The following is a 27,542-nucleotide window of genomic DNA, read 5'->3' on the forward strand; positions in this document are numbered from 1 at the left end:
TAAATATTATTATTTTCAAGTTGTCCTTGTATTTTTAACTTAATAGGATTTTTTTCTATTGTAATCAAGTTAATTTGAAACTAGAACTTATGATTAAACAAATAAATACCATTTTAGATTGAAACCTTGCGACACACGTGTAAAAAATACATTAAAAATACATTTTTTTATATAAGACATTCAAATTATGGAGTCTCCATTATTTAATTGTTCATTAATAGTTCCTAGTCTATCAAATTTTCCTCCTGTTTTTGTGTTGACTGATTGAAAAAGTTGTATATAGAATATTAAAATATTAAATTTCTGGTATATTATAATATATTAACTTGTATTGCATCCATATAAGGTCATACTAACGAGATAAAATAAAAAGATGGTAAAACTTTCAAGGGTTCATAACTTTTACAGTCAAGTAATACCCTGTACCACGAAACGCACAATGACACCATTTAACGATAGCGACTAAACATTTAACATCTTGTTTCTTCGCGTTGTCAAATAACTCAGTAGAGGTTGCTTATATTTTATTCTCGTTCCTTGAAGCCTTATAAAATGTATTTGTTAGTCACTTATGTATATTTTATATCAATTATATAGAAGTACAGGTTACTGACCGAACCCGAATAATGCAAAATTGTAAATGATTGTATTGTTTTATATAATAGTAGTGTATTATGGAATTGTAGAAATCACGGATGATTTTCAATGTGCAATAAAAATCATAAAAATGCTATTTTTTGTTTTGATTCTAAATTGAAGTAATTAAAAAAAAAAATTGAGAAATAACAAGAAAAATTGATTAGTATTGTGATTGAATTAACATCATAATTGGACTAGATTACTGGGCACAGGCATCCTTCCCTGTCTCGTCATGTGTAAGAAACTTGAATAGGTAAATCAGTTTTAAAAAAATAATAACAAAAATTAATAATAAAGCATTTACTTGTATATTTTCAACGCGTTTTCATATAATACATACTTTGAGATAACTCTTTCATATAACATTGAGTATTTATTTGGAATATTTGTCTACGTTTATTTTATTCGTTTTCTTCCTCGTCCGTGTCCGCATCGGATACGTCCGTGTAACAGTCGGTCTCCACAGCTTTAACCCTTAAGAAGTCCGCGACTTGTGGACCTGGGAACAGATAAAAGCATATTAACAAAACAATCATTCAATTCAGCCTATCGGTCCAAAAAATCTTATTATTTATTACACTTGTCTGGTTTTCTGCTCATGGATTTATTTTTTCTCAAAAAACAATAGGTTTGTAATGATAAACAAAGCCTTTTAGGAAATTATCTTTCCGTTGGAGCAATATGACTGAGTGATATCTATGTCCATGCCAAATCTTCTGCGCCTGACGTGTCGCAGGTTCAGTATAAGCATTTCTGCGATCTATGATTTTTTTTTCAAAGTCTGTTTTTGTGCAAGTGAAGAAAACTATATCATTTTTAGGTGACATTGAAAAATAGAGACAGATTTTAATGCATATGTACGGTACAGTAGCTTAGGCACTTACACATATTAACGTTCGAATGAACTATACCTAAATGAAAATATACCTACCTAAGACCTATAATAATGACTAATGCATAAGACATAAGTTTCCAATTCTATGAATAACAAAGCATTGCCTAATAGGATAACAGCAGCTTACCCTTGTGTAACATTTAAATTCAATTAGTTGGATCATGACCTTCCCAGAAATCGGCCGTAACCTGTATTATTGAATAAATTCTAGTATTTTGATATATTATTCTTGATTGGATCCACAGATTTAGCTAGCTTGGAGTATATAAAGTTGTAGATATTTTTTTATTTATTAAATTGAACTGTTTTAAAGCTTACTTAGGACTAAATTGTGAGTGTAGAAATTGCCTACGAGATTCTTGAAATTATTAAAAATTTACAGTTAGTATAGTAACGAATTGTACAGGTCTTAGTAAAACATCATCTTTATCAGTCATACTTTTTTCTTACTTTTACTTACTTTCAGTACGTACATTTTTATTATGTCTGGAACACTTGTTTTCAACTTTCATCCAAACATCAGACGAGTGAGTTCTCGTAGCATGGTTATTGCAAATCGTGTTAGATCTTCGTTGGACAATCGTTCCTTACCTTCAGTATAAACAACGTTGGCTGCAAAGTCTTGTATAGGCGTTGGCGTTACAGAGCGATCGGCCTCGCCATTCTCGTCATCTTCCTCCTCACTTTCTATTATTATTTCTTCTTCTTCACACTCTTCAACCTGGAAACAAAAACGATAATTATTTTGAGATATCAGAATCAGGATTTTATCAGCTGTAGGAAGGGGATGTTCCAGTTGTTAGATATATTTGCTTCTGTGCTCAATTTTGTAGGGTAATATAATTAAAAGGTCAACTTTCCTTAATTTAGTAGTTTCCTTTAGTAGTTTTCTTTCTACGTAACGGAGAAGCCTTCCTATTCTTCTTTCACTCTTTCACTTGGATTATGAATATATCGGAAACGTGAAGGCGAAAATTGATAATTTTTTAACAATAGACACAAACTTTGAAACGATCCTTATATTCCGATTCTTTAAGAACAAGAGCATACAATACATTTTTATTAAAAACTACTGAACCAAACTTGATGAAATTTTATGAGTACATTCAGTTTAAAGTTAAAGAAAAAACGACGAATTGAGATCGTCGCCCTTTTTGATGTCGATGGAAAAAAATGAACATTGCCACAATTACCTGAAACCTCACCTGAATATCGAAAGACTGCTGCTTATTCTTATAGTCAAGGAGCGCAGATGACGAAGACTTCTGTTTAGTATGAGCTAAACGCTTTATATGGCTAGGAGATGGAGTTCCTTGGTCGGGATCCCCGTCGCTGACCAAGTACTCCACATCCAGGCTCAATGGTAGGTTAGGGTTCCCAGATGTCTTCCGTCGTCGCAGTTGACAGGCTGGCTCATCGGGCATATCCATGTTATCCATGATTGGGCTGAAAATATTAACATGATGATAGTTTAACACTGCAGAGAGGATAATGACTTCTTCTGATGAAGCCGGTGTTAAAAAATTGGAAGGTTTACGGAGGTTGACGCAGTTTTTGTTCAATACAGATCATTACTAAAAGTAGAATCCGATTAAAGATCCCAGTAGGTATAATCTAATATTTTGAGGTAATTATTTCGCTAAAAAAATGTTATTTACTTACCAGAAGACTGAAAGAAGAGAAGGTCAACTCCAAATTCTTGCTGTTATTCAAATGAAACACGTCTTGATTTTAGTTAATGTTGAGGTATCCATGAACCGGTGGGTGGACACTGGGGCGGGCGGACGCTAAGTAGATAGCTTGCGGGCTCTAGAACGAAGCCCCACGGTGCTAATCTGCACTGTTTTGTTTCAGGTGAGTTCAACATTTTCTTTAGTAGGTATAACTGTTAGTAAGAAATCGGCAAAAGATGAATGGTGTTATAAGTCACTAAGGTAAAACAATTGCGAGTATGGCTGCGGGCTCGCTGCATAAGATAAACTTTAAATGTCATCTCAAATATTTTTCCATACTCGAAGGATAAAAACGGAACCCTATTAAGGTTCCTATGTCTGTCCGTCTGACACCAGGCTGAATCTAATAATTTGTGTAAGCTTAACAGTTGATTTCTGCAGCCGCTATATAACTAATAATAAGAATAGAGTTAAGCAACGGGTGATAGGCTAAAACTATTTGTTGTATCGCGAGTCAGACTCGCAATAATAACGTAAGGACAGAAGAATAGAATGATTTGGCCTGTTCAATGTTTTATTAATCCTTGAACATACTTTTATGAACACATTTTTACGACCACACTTCTATAATATCTTATTATAAGTATTGCCGCGATAATGCTTCGCTTATCAATAAATTCACTCTAAATGTCCTTGACAGAAATGTGTCATTAGCAAACTTGAAAATTGAATCCCCGTTATCTATATAGAATAGTGTAATAAAATGACTAATTTAATATCGCAACCGACTGTTGGCAACCTCTGTCACTTGTGGGGATTCACCACTTCAATGATATTTAGCCGTTATGCATACCTATTACTGTCAAAGTATTCAAATAGGTACGTACCTTTTCTAGAAGCAAATTATTATCGGCCTTTTAAGTTTGGTAAAGGATTTTGAATAAAAAAAAAAAACTATTTTCCAGCGGTAATGATTTATCATAATATATTTGAAAATAATTTAAACATTGTTGAGGTAATTTTAAATCGGTGGCTCTATACAATTTCAACTACGCTTGCCTTTTATGAAATAGTCCTTGTAGACTATTGATATTGCTAAAATTAAAAACGATAAAGTGCTGACTAGCTAATTATTGCTTACTAAAATTATTACTCTATAATAATTACACTTACCTATCTATAGCTGTACCTATACAGTATGAAGCTTAGTTTAACATGACATTTAAAAAAAAACATAGATGCTACTTATGTAAAAAATCTCTTAATCTGTGGATATTGTAATCTTCGGTCTACTAAAGATCTTTAAAACGGGTTGGATAAGAACTATTTTTTTATTTTTCGGTTTAGTGTTTAGTGTGCTAATATTATTATTTAAATTGAATCATTGTTCATTCCTCAGCTGTGCTGCTCTTAACCCCTTGACGGTTACCTAATTATTGTTAGAAAACTTAAATGTATGAAAAAATATTGTCCTATGCATTGAGTTAATTTATGATAACACTTAGAAATGAAGAAGTAGCTTTCCTAAAAATTACATTTGTAGAATATTAAACTGACAAGTCAAGTTACATTACTGGTCAAAAAGGGATGTCGTTCTCATGTATTTTAAAATTTTTGGTGCCGTAATGGTTTTTCAGTTCTATATATTTGACTATGCTACCTAATACTAAAATCTTACTTAACTATACTAATTAAATTATTGTCAGCAACGAGTGTCTTTTATTTCAGACGATAAACTACTCCCATCATCTTCAGGTGTAACACTCCTATTGTCATCTACATTAAAGCTACTTTCAGTATCCTCACTATTCATTGACATTTTCCTAATATCATATCTGTACCCAAAACTATTGAAGCTTTCCCTGTCGAATGAGATATCGCTGTATGTACTAGGTCTTATGTTGTTTGCTTGGTATCTCTCCTCCGTTTTGTAGAACTCCATGCTGTTTTCCTTTCTGATAAGGTTGAATCTTTCATCGAGAGGGACCAAGTAGGTTTTGATGTATCCAGCCCCTTTGACGAAGGTTTCGCCTCGGCATGTTGTGAGGATGTCGCATTCGTCCAAGATTATTGCTGTATTCTCTGTCACCTAGATAGAGATAATGATTATTATTTAACATTTTCGTCATTAATTGTTTTTAAAATAGAAAAGAAGTGTAAGTGATGATAAGATATTGTTCAGTTATTGTAAATTTTTTGACTGAAGATTAGATTCATTATCATGTCGTCTCACTTTCATTGACTGAATTTCGTTACCTGAATTTTACCAGATTCGCCTGTAGAATCCATTCTTGATGCCATGTTAACGGCATGCCCCCAAATGTCATACAACGGCTTTTGAGATCCCACTACACCAGCCGCCACTTCTCCATTAGAAATACCTAGAAACATTTATACTTATTTATGTTCTGCTATTGCTTTTTTTCCGCACTGCAAAATTGACGATATCTGATCTACCATAATAGGTTTAAAAATATTAAAGTTTTTAGGTTTAGTATTTATAGCAATTTTTGGTTTCTTTCTCAACTTACCTATTCGCAAATTTAATCCTTCAAAGCTTTGAAAGGAGCCTCTGTTAAAGGTTTGTAGCTGCATCATCATCGCCGCAGCAAATTCCACCATTGTTAATACCACCGCCTTGTTATAAGGGCTATTATACTCCGTTTTTGGGTACATGGAGTCCAAAGACTCCCGTCTATTTGGGTCTAAGCCACAAGCGGCCATGTAAGTCCAACCAGCCATTTTTATCTTTTCCACTTTATGTTCTGATGTCCCGGTTAGCAATAGCTGAGAACCAAAAATAAACGGGAAATTAACAAAATCAAACGTCATAATGCAAAAAAAAAATTGAGTTTGGTTCACTCATTACTTACTCTATCAAAATCTGATATGATTTCATCCAGAATGCTCAAAAGCAATTTGTCACTCATGTCAGCATCACCTTCGATCCCCAGTTTATATTCAGTTAGGGACGCAAACATTACAGCCACGTTGTCATACTTCTCGTAATACAGTTCATCGATGGATCGATTCAAGTTTAAGTATACTTGTACTGAAACAATATACAAATAAACATTTAAGATAACCAATAACATACTCAGCGGCCTTCTCAACAATGTTAGGGTTGGCGTCCAGTCAAACTATACCACCTAAGGTGACCGTCAACTAAATATATGGGATTAGAAAAAAAACGTGTGGTACTTACCCACATGAGCAGGGAGTATATTTTCCAAAAGCATATTATTAACTTTCAGCATAGTCTCAGCCTCTTTTTGTTCATCACTCAATTGCAGTTGCCACAAATTGTCCAACCTATTCCTGTACTCTGTTGTTCTATCGATCCAATATAAAGTTACAGTTATGACTACAACTGCTAAAGTGTGTGATAGTCTTGGATCTAATCCAACATTCCACGAAACATCCTCAGCGAACCACGAACTTTTCAGTTCCCATAAAATCCACAGGTAGAAAACTGTCATGCCGCCTGCCACGATCCATTTAAATATAAAAAAGACACGGCTGAACAAAAAATTGAGGAGCAACGCTAAGCCCCAACACTGAGAAACATGCTGAAAAAAATGGCAGCGTCAGTTTACATCTATGAGAAAAGTTGATGTCAGAGAGTTATGAGAAAATGAGATTACCCACGGCGATATGCAGTTCGAAAGAACAACAGATTCAGATGAAGGCACTTCCACTTCTCTACAGCTGACAACATTCACCACAGAGGTTATAGCAAGGGCAATGCTAATTAATAAGTAAATCGCCGTCCTAATCTTCGCTGATTTCATAACTTCAGCGGATATGTCGTATGTCTTTCTCAGAAGTGGATTTCGAGGTTCTTCCAAGCCTTTGTATTTGGTCCAGAGGAATTGAAACCAAGTGCAAGGTTGCAAAAGGATAAGCACTGCTAGAAGTCCACCCAATAAAACCCAAGCGTACCATTGAAAACCTAAAAACCTTGAAAAAATAGAAAATGTTTGATTAACTGACAGCTTAGCAAAATTTAAAAAAAAACTAAATAGTGTTCTGTGTTGCAACTTACCAATTAGTTGTAAGGCCATTAATTAGTAACATGAGACTCAGGATGATGAGGCAACAAGTGATATAATACTTGAATAACGGGTCAGGTAGCAACAAGAAAGATTTCTCCATTTGAGAGTTTCGGTACATCAACGTAACCCTGTTCAGTTTGGATTCGTTTCGGAAATGTTCCCTGAAATTAATAATTTTTTTTTATTGTTCCATTAGTAAAATTGATGGTTTAACGATGACACGTATGTTTAGTCGAATGAATATCTTTACTATGAGTTCATAGAGCAGGGTTATATTATACCCATTGTGGTGCGAGATGGCGCATTATATTTTACGTAGCGCCATCTCGCTTCCTTAACGACAAGAATCCTGCTTCATGACCTCGTAGTAGGGGTCCTGGTGGCACAAATTATCCATTCCTTGTATAACTTACTTGCCATTAGTCATATCCTCAATTTCCTTGGCCATCTGCGCGTCTGCAGCTTTCAGCATTTGTTGGTATTCCACCAGATTTTCGTCCATAAACGTAGTAGTTCTCCGAAAATTATTAGACTGTCTATTTTCCGATCGCTACTGAAAACACATAAGGGCTAATTATTTTTGCCTAGTAGTTGTGCTGCAAAGTATTCAATCGTACTTACTCTAGACGATGTGTTCGCTTTTATTATTTTATTGAAGCCCACAGACGCTCTACGAAAAGGTTTGTATTCTATATTCTGTAAGCGAAAGGTAAGACAGATTATTGTGTATACGTAGATCAAAAGGGTAGATAAGCATAATCTGTACCATGATCTCATATAGCCAGTAAATATAACAATAGCCGTTGTGGAAGCAAGACATTACTCCTTACGCATGATTCTACAACGGAAACCTGATATCAAATGGCATGATGATGAGAAAAATGATAATCTCAAAGGAAGACTTACTCTTGAAGGCCTAGACAGTAGATAAGTTTCCAGTTTATTCTTCATAATAAACTCGTTGTGTTGAGATTCGAAGTTTGGCTCAATGATATACTCTCTAGCATAATCAAGAAGCAATTCTAGAGTTTGTTTGGTAACGTGGACTTTCCTGAAAATTAGATAAATTATGGTAATTTGCAAGTCATTGTTATTTATCAGTCAACGAATTCTTATCTTTGGTATTACAAGAAAAAAAATTGCTAGAACACTTAAATGTTTATTATTTTCGTTCTATCTTGTGGCGGATCTATTTACTTAAATTTAGGGCCTCAAATTTGGATAACAGACCCGAATCAGCTATTCAGTATTTCATCAGATTTCTTACTTAAAACTTATTTTAATATATCCTTTTTTGAAACTTACCCGGCTTTGCCAGTCGATTCCATTTTGTTGGCTATCGTAACATCTTTGGACCAAATGTCATATTGCCATTTTCTGATACCGATCAATCCGCTGAGGATTTTCCCGGAATGCACGCCTATCCGCATGTCAATGTTCAACGATCGTTTTTCTCTGTAAATAGGACATGGAATTAGGAACAATATGAAAACTTAAGTATACGATAGGCCTAAGAAAAGAAAAAAACAGTGGTTAAAAGCCTGTGGGGATTTAAGCACGATACCACATGTACTAATGCGATACCTCAAATAAATCCTGTCACCGTACGACTACTACGGTGGTATATAATTAAAACATTGTTTAGAATGTTTTTTATTAATCTTAATGACGGAAACGGAAATAAATGCCATCTTTTGTTTTCATACATATATCGACGTGGATTTACGTAATACAATAAATGGATATTCCTTAACTTAGATAGATAATTAATATATTAATATTATCACTGTAATCACATATTTTTAATCATGCTAGCTCATGTGCTCACGGGCATTGATTTCTGAAATTCTTTTCTACAGGTACAATCTTTAATTAATCTTTAATCATATATACTCCAACTTCATGAATATACAAGAAATAATCTCATTTTATGTTTAACCTTCTTAATAATCTAATTAGTAGTATCTAGGAACTAAACCAAACTAATATTGGTACAATCTTGTGTAAGATAATTCATAAACATACTTAGATGACACGACCGTATTTTATACCTATTACTTGGGCTAGCCGGTTTGAGTCCCGACCTTGCTACCACGACAGCTCATGTTTAAGTGTTGGGTCCGAAATTAGTCGGTAAACCCTGATAAATCTCATAAAATTTACCAGAAAGAATTGTAAACATGTAGCAGCTATAATATTTATTATTATGAGACCCAATAAGAAAGATAGTAATACTAATATCTTCAACGACCTACTAGATAAGTAAACAAATAAAATGACAAGGGACTTACTGAACAATAAAACATTAGATATATCAAAAACATGAAAACGATCACGAAATTAGCTTTATGACTTTTTTAGCAATAGTAGAGATAGCTCAAACTACTACTGAAGTAAATGTAGCAAAGATTGATATTAAACTACTGACAAACATACATACATGCATACATGATATAGTAATGAGTCTTTTTTTTAAAGAAAAAAAAAATGATCTAGTGAGACGAATAGAGCTTTTTTCACGCAAACATTACTGAAGGGTACGAAGCAAACACAACATCTAGTATGACCAGGGCCAGTAACAGCTCAACCAACCGGACTGTCAAATAATAATATCAATGTAGTAGATGATAATTTTATACCTGACGTCCTTAATAATATGGATCATCTCAAGACCAAGATCGACGCAGTTCTTAGCGTGTTGTTGCGTTGGTTTTGGGATACCGCTGACACAGTAGTAGCAGTCGCCCAAAAACTTGATTCTTAATACGTCATGTTCCTGAAAGTAATTTTACAATCTAACACTAAATAATATTTAAAAGATTATCCAAATACAATTGTTAGTAAACCCATCTTCTACATCATCATTAACATTATCAACAGCTCTGCTTTGTAGCATACTGTCTATCCCTTCATCATACCACTATAAACTATAAATAGCACGCATAAAAGCAATGATCATACCTCAGAAGCCTCATCAAATCTTCCGAACAGCTCATTAAGTAGTTCCACCATCCTCATTGGAGACAAAGTGGTTGATATCATCGTGTAATTCACAACATCCGCATACAATATGCTCACATTATCGTGCTCTTCCACATAGAGCTGGCTGTAAACGACCGATAGCTGAATTAGTACGCAAATGATTACAATGACCTCAGACAGTGGACCTTCGGTTGATACCAAGTTTATGCGTAATTAAGTACTACAAGATAAAAGTAAAAACCCCCGACAATAATCCACATAAGAAATCATCATGATGTGACATGATGTAGTAATTGATCTTGCACTTAACAATTTGATTTAGGTATCCCATTTTACCAAAATCAATAAGCAACATCTCTCAATATTCTATTTTAGTTAACTACACTCGACCATTTTTGTAGATATTCGGAACCCCTCATTACTTTTCAGCTTCTGGATCGATTTTTAACATAATACCTTTGATACATAATGCCACAGACATTATTGCGTCGAGGTTATTTCTAAATTAAATGATGTAACGGTTTACTCACGCGTATTTATCGGGGTAGCCCGACTAGTTTCGGACCCAACCGGAGTCCTTAATCATGAGCAGACGCGGCGGGATCGCGAGTCGAACTCGAAACTAGTCGGGCTACCCCGATAAATACGCGTGAGTAAACCGTTACATCATTTAATAATGAATCATTCTCACGACAGTTACTATCAAAATATATTTCTAAAGTATTAAATTAAAACTATTTGCCGTAGCGCCACTACAATGTGCACTAAAATCATGCATCTAATTTACAAAATAAGCTCGAATAACAATTATTATTACCCTTCCTTGATGACGGAGTAAAATGAGACTTACTTAAACGGTTTCATGCTTTGACTTAAGGGTTGCGTGTCTAAGCCCAGAAACATATTTCTAATATCGTGACGAACTTTTGACACTATATGCTCAGGCAAGATGCTTGTCATCAGACGTTCCTGAAACAGAAAGTACAAAATTAGTCTTTAGATTAAGAGGAAAGAATATAGTCGAAAATTTTGGCGCTGGTGCATCGCAAGCAAAACAAAACAACTCGTTTTTCTTTCTTACCTCTTGATCTTTAACAAATTTCAATCTCAGAGTACTTTCAACACAAGCCCTTCTATCTAAGAAGGATCGTCTCGTCACAATTTCATTCATTAGTCTAAAATATACGCCCATTAGATTCACACCAATCAAATAAATTATATCTGATGCTACCTGAAACAGAAAAGCTCATATAGTTTTGTTCAAAAGTAGCACTATTGCAGTTAGGCAAGAGGACTTAGATCAGCCTGAGGTGATTGAATTGATTGAGCTGATGAGCTCTTGAAAAGCAAGCAGTAATGCACCATCTTGTTTCCAAAGGCAACAAACGCTGGTCGGACAAATCAGACCTCTACTCATTTAGATCGAATGCTAAGACAATAATAAAATGCTTACCACAACACCAAGTTGAGGATCCTGATAGTAAGTGAAGAAAGCGTAGACAAGGACGTAGATAGTACTGACTAGGATACCAAGGAGTATGACTAGAAAATTGTTTCTCATGGGAAGGAAGATATAGGTAGAAAGGAGAGCCATAGTCGCGTAAGCAGGCCGTAGAGCAAAGCCTTCGTAGGAACTAAAGATGCTAACAGCCACATCTGCATGGAAAAAGAACGATTAGTAAATCTATACGTAAATAAACAACATTCGATCAATCACTTCTGTAGATGTCATTATTCTGAAAATGGTAAGTAGAAAAATTTCAGGAGAGGTCGTTTCGGCCGAATAGTTAAATGACTAGAATGTCGTTGTGAGGATTTGAGCGCTTAGACAATGGCCTGAAGACAAATTACGTTTCTCTTTTATCATTCAAATGTTCACCAAGGTTAGCGCTGGAGAAATACTTTGGAGGCCTTGTATTTTAAAATTAGATTTCGAATTGCCAACTAGAAAAAGAGTAAACATACCAAATGTGGTCCGTCCCTTACATATTTGTCCAGCAATATGGAATTTTAGTGATCAGTATTATTGTTATTATTCTTATACAAAGGTCGCTAAATAGTTGATTATTTCGCAAATGCCATGATAATTAATTATCAGTTTGAGATTACTTGTAATAGGATTACCATATTTGGAACGTTGCTAAAGTGATTGTTCAATCTTTGTTCAATCCGTTTTGGCTTTAGAAAAAGAAAAACAAAAGTGTTTTTCATTCTCGTCATTATGTTCAATGAAAAAATATTTTTTTCTAGCGTTAATAGGAGAAGAAATAAAGTGATACCAAGTCAAATGCCCACGCAGGGCAGTAAAATATTCATGGGAAGGAAAGAAACGAGGTTACAAATTTTCACTGGCTGGTTGACGGTTCTAAGTTCTATAATTTCGAATTCACATTTCCTTTTCAAAAAGAAAATAATGTAAAATAGGTCTTACCTGTAAAAACAAGGTCCAAGGTGATGACAAATGTGACAAGGATTGGCATCCAAAACCACTTCTTTTTGAGGGGTTTGTACAAAGGCTTCCACAGTATTAAGACGGGTATTGCTACTCTCAAAACGTACATACCCATGGTTAAATAAGTTGACACTGATTGCACTTCCTGTAAAATATAAATAGCTTAGGCAACTAGGATATAAAGTTGTAAATGATGTTTGACTTCTGCTGAACATACGTGAAACATGAACTCTATCTAAGAATATTACACCACGAAGTATTTTGAACACTTTAGTTCGACTCGCGATCCCGCCGCGTCTGCTCATGATTAAGGACTCCGGTTGGCTCCGAAACTAGTCGGGCTACCCCGATGAATACGCATGAGTAAACCGTAACATCATTTAATAATAAATCAGTCTCACGATAGTTATTATAAAATCTTTAGTTTCTTTTATAGGAATCTATCACAAATACTCATTAGGTTGAGTTCACGCTAGAAGCTCTAAATAGAAAAATAAAATGTTTAAAATTAAATAATAAGATTAGAAGAGGCGGCATCGAGTTGCGTGCAATATATTGCTAATATTTAAGCTAATATTGAGCTAAGAATACAGGCATACCTCTAAAAAAGTGCTGGTGATGACTAACACCACGTGGATAGTAGCAAAGAACACTAATAACGTTATATAAATAAATATAAGTGTTTCTCTTAATTTGTCATCATATTTTCTGTACAACCCTTCCAAATCTTTCTGGTCGAATTGATCCTAGAAATAAAATATTAATTAATCAGTAAAATAATAAATCATGTGCTCTTGATTATCATGCTCAGGTCATCAGTATCGATAATGGCACTTCTGTTTATGGAAACTTTTTTTTCCATATACTTAAAAACGAAAATACTAAAATCGAAAATCGGAAGTGGATCAAATTTAACTTGCAATAGCCTGTAAAAAGTCTCACCCTTAAATACTTCCAGTTCCATTGCTGCCCACCAGCGACTTCGACCTCTTGTACTCTGAACTCGTGTAGAGATGACAGCAGACTGGTGGCCCTTCCAGAATTCATCGAGTATCGAGCTAGCAGTTCCAGGGCACCAACTTGCAGGACCACGGAACCCATGGTCCGGGATAATGTTTCGTCAGCCTAAGGAAAATTAGGATAAGGATGTTCACTAAATTTTCCTATGGATTGATGATTTCATTTTCGCTACTTGTGACTTGTTATATCGAACGCCTAACTGTTATTTATCAAGATTTTTATCTAGATCACAATCTCTTAATATATTAGTATCTTTTAATGTTTTGTGATTGTTTTTAATACATTTGGCGCCATTGTAACATAGCTCCCAAACGGATGAGAAAAGAATCTTTTTTGCACTGAGTTTAAGACTCAATTTACTCTTTATTGTTCAGCTATCTACAGGATATGGGAGTAAAGGAAAGACAACATTCAGATTATCAGATTATTTTTATCCGGGATGTTTACTATATTATTATTTTTATTTGCCATTTATTTGCTTAGTAATTATGTTTAAAAGCTCTACGACCAATGTCTGTCAGTATCAGTATCAATTTTCAACGATTCGTTTGGTTTACTGGAGTTTATGTTTGCTTTTAATTGTGGTGTCAAAAGTCGTAAGAGCTTAAGTTGTATCTTAGATTTTTAATATATGATCACAGACTTTGTGAGTTCGGTCCTTTGACATATCCGACGTTCCGATTACTCAAGTTACTGTCTTGTATTTTATTCATCTGAACAAAAACAATTAATGTTCAAAGCAATTACTACACGTAAAGAAGCAGATTTGTATCGACCGATACCGTATCGCTACAGAAACTACCGGCTTTATCCTTCCATTGACTTATTTTGTTGATAACACGATTATTTAAAAACATGGAATTCTTATTAAAATATACTTGCTAAGTCATATGAGGACAGGTATCAGGTGAGGATAAGACAGTCTATAGTACAAATAACCTTAACTAATATGCGATTGTTTAGCGGTTTTGCACAATTGCTGCAATGTTATTTGAGCTTCATTTAAGAAAGTACTAGATGTTTAGATAATCACGGGATATATTTTTGTTAGGTACTGATTTGTATTAATCGGAATATTAACCATCATTTTTGTGATAAATGAGACGAATTTGTATAAAAAAGCTGTTTTACACACGACTGAAAATATAAAAATAAGTCTGCCGAGCTTTTTGGTTCAAATTCAAATTAAACTAAGCGGCAAAAATTGCCCGAAGATTTGTTATCAACAATAATTCTATCATACAAAACTGTCACACCAAAATGTACTCTATTGTGTGATGATTACGTACCATATTCGTCAACTACACAGAATCACCATCACAAACAATAAGAAAACAAAACACAACTGCACAGCACGTGCGAACACCAATCCAAGCACTGACTGACTATGGTTATCAACATGTACGGCTACAAAATGTACGGACAGTGATTAATTTTGATAAGCGCCACTTGACGGGCGGAGATATTAGTAGATTGTAAGTGATTATCGTATTAAATTGTGATTCAATCATTTGAAGAATTAGGTACATGTTTGGCTAATCAAATGGATAAGGAACTGGTGTGTTGCAAAGCTATATAAAAGAGCATCTTCGGTGTTGTATGCATAGTTCTGTATTTTAAATCTGGGATTATTGACGTTAATTTGGTTCATCTTTAATTTGTGAATTGTGATTTAGACCGTGAGGTAAAATTCAGAAAACCTACATCGATGTTGGATAAAATCATACCTCGATCCTAGTGCACACAGACCAGCTAGGACACAATAAAAATCAAAGTGCAGAGTGAATTATTCTTCATTACCTTGTAACTAACTTTATAATTGAATATTCAAACTTTCACTATTTTAATTCTTTATAGGCAATGCTGCAAGCCTTTTGGTACAGTTTTTAAATAATTTCACAAAAAATTAATACATCACCAAAATATACAACGTTTCTGCTCAGATTCTGCTCAACGTTGCTGAGGAATCGTCTCTGTTTCTGTGCAAATCGGTGCTAGGAGTTCATATCAAAAAAAGGTTGGTTTAGAATTCAAAATAAAATAGACTCTTTAATCACCTGCATTTCAAATTCATTTTCCTCCATATTTCTTCCGTAACAGATCGACTCACAGGCACTCACAGTTTACCAGAACACTTTGGCACAACTGACGTTTATTGTCCGACTATTATGTACACGAGTGTGTACTCGAAAGGTGCTAGAAATATAACAACTATTAGTTTACACTAATACAATAAACCTATTGTATCTTTGTATGTTATTTGCCAATCTTTAGCGGGCTGCAATTTATAGTGTTAAAACAAATAACGAATGACCTGTTGTTGTGTAGGTACTATAATCAGGTGTACTCGATGTAAGAATTGCGGGTTTACTCCTGAAACTATTTGGTTTTGTTTTTCTTTTAATTATTCACGTCCAACGCCAAAAAGAGCTGTTATAAGTTTAAGTCATTAAATTTTCATCCAGCAAAAAAGTCCGGTATATGGAACAAAAAAGTACAGATAATGATCATACATTCTCATGTTATAATGCCTTTAAATATACCTTCTTAATTCAATCTCATCCTTCAGCAACAGTGATATCGAAAGGCGCATTGGGCAATAAAACACAATCCTACAAATTTCTGGGTGTGTCAACAAATCGGCCAAGATAATCACTTGACAGTACAAATCAAGGTGCTTCGATACACAATTTATTGAACTAAACAAATTAATCACTGATACCTACAATATTATATTTACCTTATTCGTTATCAAAAAAAGTGAATCATATGCGACTAAACACGCGGAGTTCTCATTTCTTTTGAGCCGAGTCCAAAATCCATACAAAACAAGGTGACTGGCCTGTTGGTCTATTATTTAGTTGGCCGCCACTGGTTCAATAGTGGTTGTAAGTTCAAGATCCATACCTGGGACATGTCTTGGATAGGCATCGAACTTACAACCAAAAGTGAAACAGTCGAGCAGTTTGCGTGATGGGCACAAACATAGAATATAATTATTGTTTATAGAAATAATATTTAATTATATCGGTATGTTTATCAGTTGTCGAGTACAAGTTTTTTTTTGTTTGAGACTAGATGGTATTTGGTGAAAGCTGAATATTAATTTATTTTAACTGATCGGTTCTGGGACAATATTTAGAGACATTATAGTGTGTTGTTAGAAGGCAGAGAGGCATGCTGTAGGTACCTAGTCTTGCAACACCAAACTGGCAGCTTCTGGTGTCTTCGTTGCCGTTGTTATTTTTCCAGTACTAAAGAGGCTTTAACGAATGAAATTTTCTTCATTTCCGTTGGAAAAATAATTTAAATTTTTTAACACTTTCATTAATTACAAATGAGACCAATTAGAATTATGATAGTAAATGATTTTGCAGAACTGTATTTACCAACCGGAAACAATATCTTGAAGTAATTTCATATCTACAAGACAAATGCGATAAGCGAAAAGGATATTACTAAATAAATTAGTTTATTTCGTAATTTTCGTTTATTTTGTATGCTGCAGAAATGTGAAAGTTTTGAGAATAAATATGATAAAAATCATTAATGGCTTTAGAGCATTTGATCCCCTAGCCATCTCACAATTACAGTTGCCTTACGCAAAATTCTAAAACTCAACTAGCAGAAGTAATTTCTTCATGTATCAATGGTTCTTCGAGCTAATTTCCAGAATCACGACTCGCCTCTCTAATTGGCCATGAAGTTCTAACATCTGGTTTGTACCGTTTGATAGGTGCGTGTACTAGTTTCGCATGCTAATTGAGCAATCGATTGTTTTTCGTTATATTTGTTCTAAGAATCATAGAGTCACTGGCTTGTTATAAAAATGTGTTATACGGATCATTATCCTAACGATGCTTTATATTATATACTGTGCCTGACTGTATAATGCAGACCGATTTGTAGTTTACAGGATCATTTTATAAAACATTTCGGGGATTCTTCTCGAAGGGCTCTTTCACACTAAGTGCATAATTTGCTGATAAGAAGCACTCTTCAAACCAAAACTGTTTAAATTTTGAAGATAATACTAAAATATCTGTACAGTTTTGGGATATATAAAATAGATTAAACTGCATAAAAACGTTCATTTATAGCACGGTATTGTAATTTTCATTTAGGGTAATTTCGAAAACCTGGATACATGATTGTGGAAGATGGCGCTCTACGCCGTGCATTGCGCTGTCATGCTCTGTCTTTTAAACATATCTATCAATCTTAAAGGTTCTTAGAAATAGCTTGAATTTATGAACGCTGCTAGAGCTTTAACCGTTTATTAAAACTACAATACATTATTCTGGTAAATTATAGGGAAAAGTGCCCTCTAGCGGGTTAACTGTATACTAAAGTTTCTGCCCTGTTGCTCATTCATAACGCACTTCTTACTCCGATGTTTTGTCAAATGTTTTAGGAGATGGCGCTTCTTGTTTCTCTTGAAGTTATGTTCCAGTACTGTATTAACAATTTAATTAAAACAAGATTTAAGTATAAGTTTTTAAGGTTGTTATGTAGTAAGACTAGCTAGAGCACTAGCAAACTTTCAGGGGGAGAATGTGAAGTGAATTAAAAGAAATATAGATAGTAAATATCTTAATTAACACGCGATGAAGCTTGTGTTAAACAATGAGAAATATTCGATAACGAGACTTTTAGTGATTTCTGTACTGGGTATGCGATTTTTCTATGAGATAAGAAAAAAATCATGTGAGTATATAAGAAACAAAATAAAAACGAACACTGTATTTGTTTCTGATATTTTAATGACCCGTCTCCAACAAGAACTATATTCTAATTGCATTAAATTTTCCAACTATTCCCAACCTCAAATTGCGATGTCGAAAGTAGTCGAAACGATGACATCTCCATACCATTTAAACGTTTAAATACAAAAACAACAAAAATACAACTGTTCTAGCCGCTCTAACCAAATAAAATTCTTTAGCAAAGTTATAATAAGTTTGTTTCCAATCTAACTTTTCGTTTATCGTGCAATCCATTATTTTGTTTAAGAATGCGAAGATTTGTAAATTACGTACAGACGATATAATTGCAAAAGTTGTTCAGTTTTATTTAAATGGAAATAATAAAAAACAATGGTCTTCGAGCTTTCGTAAATGATTGCAGAAAGTAAGTAAATTACTCGTTTTTAACTTCAACTTTTTGTGCCAAAAAAATCTTAAAGTTATGTAAAAAATAAGGAATTGTTGAGTCCTCATTTGCCTTCCTTTAAAGTTACTGTAACTGGTCTGTAGACTAATAGACGTGGTATTTATTACCACTTGTGAGAACATAATTTAAAAAAAAACAAAAACCGTTTTTTCATCTGACCAGTCTTCAGTTAAATACTCTAAATCTTAGTTTCTTTTAAAAACTTATAGAAGTAGGGGATGTATTTTTGTACTTACATGTATCAACTGCATTCATCTCAGTGAAATGTACTTTTATACATCGTGATTTTTTAGTCGTCTTACAAAAGCAGCCCAGTTTGTGTATCCAATGACTAGAGCACGTTCATGATAAAAAAATAGGTATTTATGAGATTTGAATAAATTTAAAATGCAATTTTTATTCAATATTATGATGCAATTCGTAGTATTTTAGAAACATAGCTCTGTTGCGAGCGCGGTCCGAGCCTTGTAACAAAGGTGAGGGGTGCGGGCGGCGGCGTTTTTATCATTTTTAAGAGTATTTTCATATTTATCTTCGTACTTATTGTCTTAGTTGGTGATAAAAATATAATAATCGCGCCTAGGGGTATTTTACGCCGGATACATGAACTGGGCTCCTTTTGTAAGACGACTAAAAATCACCGTGTATATTTATATTTTTTTACTTTCTATTCCATACTTTTCGTACACATACTTGGTCTTTTTAAAATTTTGCTCTTGTAGCTAAATATCTATATAGTGTCTAACCGGTTATTCTCCATAAGAATGACATAATATATTAACATGCATATACGTAGATTCACATTAACAAAGGAGCATGAAAAAGGTGTAATTGAACTAAAACTCTTTTATTTTGATTTCGGAGGATTTTGGCAGAAACTCCGCGGCCTGTCATTCACTGTTTTAGACTTGTCTATTTAACCTTGTCTAAGAGAATGCATTTCTCTAGTTGCTATGCTATTTTATACCAGTTTAGCAACTGGTATAAGATAGATTTCTTGTAATGACATCCGATGCTGGTTAAACAAGTTTGCAAACCATAGAAGGACCCCAATAAAGAACCATCCAAGGTGTGACAGCGACAAACATGGTTTAAGATCTTAGAACAACCGGTCTAAGGAAATGCTTGCCGTGACATACCTATTTCTGTAAATAGAGACCACTTTATGTAAGACGAATTAGGTTGAAACAAAGCTAGTAAGAAAACAATCTTATTAGCTTTGTAAAAACAAAACATTAAACTGACCATTGTTTGATTTCGTAGATAAGTTTATTTTGTCCAAAATAATGGATTATTCCTCATTTCTTGTGTGCTTCATGAAAAACTAATAAGTATTTGACAGTTAGAGATACATTCGTGATTGAACGTGTAAATTAGCGCTGATTTTAGTGAAAGAGCGTCAAAGTTAGTAACATTGATTTACGAATAAATAACTTTCAAGAGTGCCTTTAAAGAAGCTTAATAAAATAATGCTGCCTTTGAGTTTCTTACATTTTTTCATCCAAACATTTACATTGAGTGACAACAATGAAATTTTAATGTAACTGCAGCGTAAGTGCCATTTATATGCGACGTTGACATCACTGGCACGCCTTAGGCGTTTAAAGGGTTAATTGTTCGGAACACTCGAATAATGGCCATAGTAAATGTTCCAGTAGTTTGTAACTCCCGGGAAATAAAGTAAGCAATTAGACAAAACAGTCTACAATGTTTAATGTAAGCAAGTTTATAATTTGTGTCGGGGTGGTTATGTGCATGAGTTGCAGCTACGATCACAACGCAGACAAAGTACCAATGTGACTTTGTCAAAGTTATAATATGTACTTTCTCAATTAATCTAAGTCACCGCTGACAAATAGTGAACGAAAGATCGTCCGAAAATCTATGTCCCAAATATTGGAATCTGAAATCCCCAACCCGCAATGAGCTAGCGTGGTGATCAACGCTTAAAACCTGTCCTATACGGGAATAGGTCTGTGAGCTATAGGAAGATTACAGGCTGGTATCAGTGGTTTATATTTTAAGCTTCTTAGGTTAGTTTTTTTTTGTTTGCCTGAACTAAGCTTTCAAATAAGTTTTTATTCGGTCGTATAAACGAGTTGATGTTATATGAAGTGTTTGTGCTGCCTCACTTCCTCAAACGTATAATTTTTTTTGTATGTTTGTCTCTATGGTGCTGTTTTTAATACTCGATCGCAAATTGGTTTGCATGATTTGCAGAATGAAGCATGTTGTTCTTAAATTTAGATCAAACGATAAGACATTTTGTGTTTGAAAGTTTTTGTGTTCTTGTTTAATCATTTTGATGTCTGCCTGATTATAAGTAGATCAACTACTTAGGTACGTTTGATTTTAGTTGTGTACAACTATTCCTAATACATTTACAACCTAGATGTATAAATATATAGTAGGTATATATATATATATATATATAGTATAATTCTGCGAAACAACACGGCAATCTTTTATACTTTTATTATTTATAAATATAGGTAAAAGCTAATACTGTGAAATCTAGACACATTTAACCGTAAACAGGTAAGTCTATTACAAAATTAAATTCAATAATAAACTGGCTTTTGATCAACTATGAAAAAACGAACATTTAATTATGGACAAGCAAATTTTGGGCGAGAGAGTATTCCAAAGTTGGTCGGTGCCGGTCCTGTTCGTAACGTACCTGTGGAATCAGTTTTTGGGCCAAACTTTCATGGTTAGTCATGTTAGTATACGAGAACCGCAATAAATAACTTGTGATGGGAATAAAGTACCACACTAGGCAACTTTCAGCACTCGGACAGCGCTGTCAATATTCGCAATATAATAATTTGTAGGTATTCTATTCGTAAAGTTCAGTATTTATTGACAGTTATGGAACCATAATTGAATGGTTCAGATTCTTCAAAACGTTAGTAGCAATTCGAATTCGATAAGAAAAATCGGCAGGAAACTCCATTACATCCTGAATGAAAACAATAAAAAAGTCATTCTATAAAACCATAATTATTTTATTATGTAACACATTAAACGTGTTATTAGTAAAAAATATTTAAAAATTGTTGATTTTTACGTTGTTTTTACGATACCAATTATTTCAATAATAACACACTCAGAATAACACCAACAATGTCTACAACTGGATAAATAAAATAAAATGACTCATTTTTAATTAAAACTTGCTAGACTTTTTAGTTCTGTCTCAGTGGAGTCACTGGTTAGGGAACACTGTTTATTTAACCGGACCCACGGTATAACCCGAAGGGTCATCACCCGGGCATAAAATTAACTATATTACACTGTAGGTAGGCTATTTTGTAGGTCGGACTAGTATTATAATTTCTACCCCCATACCAATTATAAGGCCTACAAATTAACACCGCGTTATTAAAACGTAGACACGCAATACTTAAAGAACCTGAACTAGGGAAATGAGAAAAGAGGGTTTATTTTATAATAATTATATTTTTATCGAAAGATCGAGTTTTTTACACCTAGTGATAGCGTAGTGGTATGCTTGTTAAACTGTGAGGTAGAAGAAGGATCAAATCGAATCCAATCGAAGAAATAGAATGTTCTAATGTCTACCTGAATCAACTAGCTCTATCATTTTTAAAGGTGTCGCATAACTCCGTGTGGGCTGGAACAAACATGTCGCCGAGGCTCACAGTGAGGCCAGGAAAAAGTTTTTACTGTGGGTTGACTACGGTAAGCCTACATCTGGACATGCCTATAGTGAGATGTGTGAAGCCAGAAGAGTTTTTAAATCTAGGTTAAAATGGTGTCAAAATAATGTGAACCAAATAAGAATGGATATTCTGGCTTCACATCATTCTAAAAATGATTTTCGTGGTTTCTGGAAACACACTAACAAACTTAAGGTTAGGCCGCCAATACCTGTGAGCGTTGGCGGTGTGAGTGAACCAGAACACATAGCTAACCTTTTTAAAGAAAGGTTCTTTGTTTCCTCGCCATTAGGACCATCAAGGTCGGTGCTCGATGTTGAGCCCGGCATGAAAATTGGAGTAACATTTAAGTCTAAAGATGTTGAAAAGACAATAAGATGTATGTCGCGAGGTAAGTCTCCGGGTCATGACGGGCTCAGCATCGAGCACTTGCGATATGCAGGCGCTCACATGTCTAGAGTCCTCTCAATGTTATACAATATATGTGTAGGACATAGTTACTTACCGAGTGATATGATGCGAACAGTAGTAGTTCCTATTGTGAAAAATAAGACTGGAGATCTAGCAGATAAGGATAACTACAGGCCCATCTCCTTAGCCACTGTAATCTCGAAGGTATTGGACAGCATGCTTAATACTCAGTTAAATAAATATTTATGTCTGTATGACAATCAATTCGGATTTCGTGCAGGATTGTCCACAGAGAGTGCAATTTTGGGTCTTAAGCATGCTGTAAAATACTACACGCAGCGCGCGACATCTGTTTACGCATGTTTTCTCGACCTATCCAGGGCATTTGATATGGTTTCCTACGACTACTTGTGGAAAAAGTTGCAAAATATCAAAATGCCCACTGAAATAGTTAACATCTTCAAGTATTGGTATGGGAACCAGATCAACAATGTTCGATGGGCTGGGGCTTTATCTCTTCCGTATAGGTTGGAGTGCGGGGTGAGACAAGGGGGGTTGAGTTCGCCTACGCTCTTCAACCTGTATGTGAATGAGCTGATTGGCGAGCTCAGCGGGACCAGGGTCGGTTGTTTCATAGACGGGGTTTGCGTTAATAATATCAGTTACGCAGACGACATGGTTCTGCTGAGTGCGTCAATCTGTGGCCTGAGGAAACTTGTGTCTTTGTGTGAGGAGTACGCCAAATCCCATGGGTTGGTGTATAACTGCAAAAAGTCTGAGATCATGGTTTTTGAGACTAGGGGTAGGACACATGATAATATACCACCTCTAATACTCAACGGAACAGCATTGAGAAGAGTATTCAAATTTAAATATCTTGGTCATGTGTTAACGCCTAGTCTCAAGGACGATGAAGACATTGAGCGGGAGCGGAGAGCGTTGTCAGTTCGAGCAAACATGATAGCTCGCAGGTTTGCACGGTGCTCACTTAAGGTCAAGCTCACCCTCTTTAGAGCTTACTGCACTAATTTCTACACATGTAGCCTGTGGGCAGGATATACGCAAAGAACATACAACGCTCTCCGCGTCCAGTATAATAATGCGTTTAGAGTGCTGGTGGGGCTGCCTCGCTTTTGTAGCGCATCTGGGATGTTTGCAGATGCACAAGTAGATTGTTTTTATGCAACAATGCGTAAGAGGTGCGCATCCCTGGTGAGCAGAGTGCGGGCCAGCTCCAACAGTATTCTGAACATGATAGCAAGCAGGCTTGACTGTGTGTACTTGGGTCGCTGCTGTGCCATTTCTCACGGGCTGTTATGGCGTACACAGATCTAAGCCCAAAATGTAACTACTAACATAGGTGTAAGTGTTACTAACAAGTTTTTGTGTTTTTGTGTTTACTGATATTTTTTTGTATATTATGAGTCAAAGTTACTTGAAATAAATGTTATTATTATTATTATTATTATAACACTACTTGACGATACCGCCACTCGCATGATAGCATTTACCCCAGAACGCATTATACGTACTTATATATTAACGTGGACTGGTCTATCTAAACTAACTATATACAATCGTCCCACTTCAAAGCGACGGCCTTCCATTCCTCCTTCCATTAATCCCGATTATAAACTATTGTAACCAATTCGTTCCAGTCACAAACTGAGAATAGGTTCCATTGCAAACTATCTTATGAAATACCAAAATCATGCTGGGAGAGTCTATTGCAGTTCTATATTTTAAAAGTCAAATTCCTATCACAACATATCAAACACCTCTACTTATGTTAGAAATGTGAATACAAGTTTGTTTCTTATGCTTTCCCGATAAGAATACTTAACCTATCGTCATGAAACTATGGACTTATATTCTCGGAGTAATTGGAAGTAGCATAGAGCGTTGCATTAAATAAATAAAAAGAGGATTTTGGTCTACAGTAATATCCTGCGCGGGCTCCCACTACTAATGAAATAAAAATTATGATCTGACTCTACAGAGAGGAGATCATTTACTTGATTATTGAAAATCTAACTGTTTCCAACTACTGCTCATAAATTTACTTAATTTTTCTTTTTTTTTTCTTTCTGCTAAAAATGCCCGGTTATAGGATACTTAGCGGCTGTTTTTTTTATCGTGCCAAGTCCAATAAGATTGGCGAAGACTAAATTAACTTTCAACTTGGACTTCTGTTTGCTAAACTACGTAACCAGATTTTTTAATTGCAAACATTTTATATGTATTTTATTAAAGTTAACAAAAAACTCCGTAGCAACTATAATTACAGTCACGTGCCACTTCGATTGATACCTTACATGAAAATTGCCGTAACAGCTGTGCACAAGTACATTAATATTTTTTTAGTTACACAGTATTTAAGTACTCATCCAGCCTCTTATTAGACAAGTATGGATATCCGCTGGCACATGCAGATGATGGCACGTGTCAAGCTGCATAAAACACTTGTCTTTAAGAGTAAAACAGATACAAAAGACTAACTAATCAATACCTAGCGTGAAGTACAACTAAGTTAATAATAGATGTATAGTGATGCATCTGTCAGTGCGATGTCGAGATGATATCCATGATTATTACAGGTTCGTAATCCAGTTTTTAGAGTTCCGTGCATGGGTACGGTACGGTACGGTCTGTCTTTCTGTCCGAACGTATATCTCCAGGTTGTATCTGTTGTATGACCTTGTTAGATGGTTCATTGAATATTTCTACCACCGCTATTACATTGAATACAAAAAAATAAAATTCAAGTTAGATATAACATAATGATTCTTCTAATATATAAAATTCCCGTGTCACGATGTTAGTAACCGTACTCCTCCGAAACGGTTCGACCGATTTTTATGAAATTTTGTATACAGATTGGGTAGGTCTGAGAATAGAACAACATCTATTTTTCATACCCAAGTGATAAGGGTTGCTCATACTAAAAAAAATATTTTATTTTTTCGACGAAATTGTTTGTTTTTATTTTTTTTATAATGTGGCATTAAAAATACCTAAAACTAGAAAAATAAATATTCGGCGAAACGTAACGTTTGCTGGTCAGCTAGTTTTATTGTAAATTTCGTGAGGATGATTCATAATTAAATGATACAATGGTTAACTTACGTGTATTTGTCAGGAATGCCCCACTAGTTTCGGTCCCAACCGGAGTCATCTGACACCAGCTTAAATTCGCGTAAGTAAACCATCGTTTAAGACCATAATGCCAATTATGGAAATCTCTAAGTTTAATATGTACAAGATATTTATAGCATCGAACATTTCTAACTAATAATTATACATAGAACTAAAAAAAGCCTTTTCAGGCACTCCAACATTTTCATTGTTGTAGGAGGCACAGTAGTCACTTAAATAACGTAGTTCACGGTAGTTTGATATTTAATATATTGTTTACCTGAGCGAAGATGCAGCTTTGTGGGTAAAGAAAAAGAATGATAATAAGGGTCGCGCTTTACGATCCACGTTTTGTCATCACCTGCCTTATAATGGTTATCTGTTCGGTTTGAAAGAATCTAATATATTTCTTAATGTATTTATTTTGTTACTAAATATGCACGGGCATTTGCTTGTAGTGTTTTGTATATTTTTTTTACATACAGAGTTAAGTGATGTAAGTGGCATACCTCCAACGTTAGGTTTCAAAATTAAGTTGATAAATGAATTCGATAAATAAAGGAATCTATTTTTTATATCAAGAAATATTGTTATCTACTAAGTTAAATTTCACTTTTCTCCTTTCGTCTTACGTCTAATATTGAACTACTAAAACTGATGACTTAAGCCTTTCAACTCAACTAAAGTTTGCTTAAGTCACAACTCTAGAGAGTCGAAGAGAAGTCGAAAAGAAAACAAGGCGAACACTAAGTCTAAGCTATTAAGCAAAATCATCTTAACAAGGCAAATCTGCTAGTCTAACTCAAACTTAAGGCTAGAAATTACAAAAGAGGTTACTTGAAACAAATAACAAAAGAGTTTCTAATACTTATTTATGAACTGCATTTGACAGATGTCAAAATATGTATTATGTCTTTTTTAATCGTTTGAAAATGGAATAGTGCGCGTATAATGAGGTTGTCACGTACGGGGTTTAATATCTTTCCGCTTTTTTTGTTGTTGTTATACCCTTCAATGGGTTAGCAGGTAGTCAGGTGTGACTTACGATCTTGCTGCTAATACATCAGAAATAAAAATATTAACTTTAAATTAAGACTAGTAATGAACTCTTTAAGGTAATAGTACCTGCTCAGGAATATAGTGTTGGTTAATGGACAAAATTATAGGTAACAAAAAGTCTATCTAAATAACACAGCAATGGTGTTACTCTAACCAAAGTAAAATACCTGTTTGAATGATTAAATGTTCAGACTTTTATAGAACACAAAGTATTGGCAAACACCGCGTTTCGCTCACATTTCGCTCGCGACTGTACACGCATGAAACAGGCAGAGTAATAAAATACTACTGCCGTACGATAGAAAAACCAACAGTTTTGCCGATGACAGAACGAAACTCGTCACAATTTGTGCCGAGTGTGCAAAT

At 34.7% G+C, this 27,542-nt stretch overlaps 3 protein-coding genes across 4 annotated transcripts in view; 1 reads left to right on the forward strand and 2 right to left on the reverse strand.

The window, feature by feature from the left end:
• Window positions 1-926: 926 nt before the first annotated feature.
• On the reverse strand, window positions 927-4,099 carry LOC113496920. 2 transcript variants are annotated; one of them, XM_026876314.1, is made up of 4 exons: window positions 3,197-4,099; window positions 2,740-2,980; window positions 2,126-2,255; window positions 927-1,138 (listed from the first exon to the last, which is right to left on the reverse strand). In XM_026876314.1, the coding sequence occupies exons 2-4, from the start codon at window positions 2,971-2,973 to the stop codon at window positions 1,041-1,043; spliced, it is 462 nt and encodes a 153-aa protein (XP_026732115.1). In that variant the 5' UTR covers window positions 2,974-2,980; window positions 3,197-4,099; the 3' UTR covers window positions 927-1,040. The 2 variants fall into 2 exon arrangements, with proteins under 2 accessions (XP_026732115.1, XP_026732113.1); XM_026876312.1 differs by having other exon boundaries at window positions 2,728-2,980.
• A 65-nt stretch (window positions 4,100-4,164) lies between these two features.
• On the reverse strand, window positions 4,165-15,095 carry LOC113496915 (adenylate cyclase type 2-like). The gene is made up of 20 exons (XM_026876306.1): window positions 15,006-15,095; window positions 13,639-13,821; window positions 13,296-13,442; window positions 12,676-12,841; window positions 11,698-11,900; window positions 11,326-11,475; window positions 11,095-11,213; window positions 10,224-10,368; window positions 9,902-10,038; window positions 8,568-8,717; window positions 8,169-8,313; window positions 7,884-7,958; window positions 7,676-7,812; window positions 7,253-7,423; window positions 6,852-7,167; window positions 6,413-6,776; window positions 6,081-6,259; window positions 5,739-5,994; window positions 5,464-5,588; window positions 4,165-5,296 (listed from the first exon to the last, which is right to left on the reverse strand). The coding sequence occupies exons 1-20, from the start codon at window positions 15,006-15,008 to the stop codon at window positions 4,910-4,912; spliced, it is 3,558 nt and encodes a 1,185-aa protein (XP_026732107.1). The 5' UTR covers window positions 15,009-15,095; the 3' UTR covers window positions 4,165-4,909.
• An 80-nt stretch (window positions 15,096-15,175) lies between these two features.
• LOC113496917 (protein artichoke-like) overlaps window positions 15,176-27,542 on the forward strand; it is an 81,637-nt gene continuing 69,270 nt past the window's right edge. Inside the window, exon 1 of the mRNA XM_026876310.1 lies at window positions 15,176-15,400. The gene's annotated coding sequence lies outside the window, so the exon portion shown is untranslated. The remainder of the gene's footprint in view (window positions 15,401-27,542) is intronic.

This window comes from Trichoplusia ni, chromosome 8 (assembly GCF_003590095.1).
Source record: "Trichoplusia ni isolate ovarian cell line Hi5 chromosome 8, tn1, whole genome shotgun sequence".
NCBI lineage: Eukaryota > Metazoa > Arthropoda > Insecta > Lepidoptera > Noctuidae > Trichoplusia > Trichoplusia ni.

Excerpts from the sequence above, each read along its gene's own strand:
- LOC113496920 (XM_026876312.1), bottom strand. The coding sequence starts at position 2,973 with ATGGATAACATGGATATGCCCGATGAGCCAGCCTGTCAACTGCGACGA. Across the intron at positions 2,256-2,727 it reads ATATTCAGGTGAGGTTTCAG|GTTGAAGAGTGTGAAGAAGA; the intron begins GTAATTGTGGCA and ends TTTTGTTTCCAG. Across the intron at positions 1,139-2,125 it reads CAACGTTGTTTATACTGAAG|GTCCACAAGTCGCGGACTTC; the intron begins GTAAGGAACGAT and ends ATCTGTTCCCAG.
- LOC113496915 (XM_026876306.1), bottom strand. Across the intron at positions 7,424-7,675 it reads GAGGATATGACTAATGGCAA|GGAACATTTCCGAAACGAAT; the intron begins GTAAGTTATACA and ends TATTAATTTCAG. Across the intron at positions 6,260-6,412 it reads TATACTCCCTGCTCATGTGG|TACAAGTATACTTAAACTTG; the intron begins GTAAGTACCACA and ends ATATTGTTTCAG.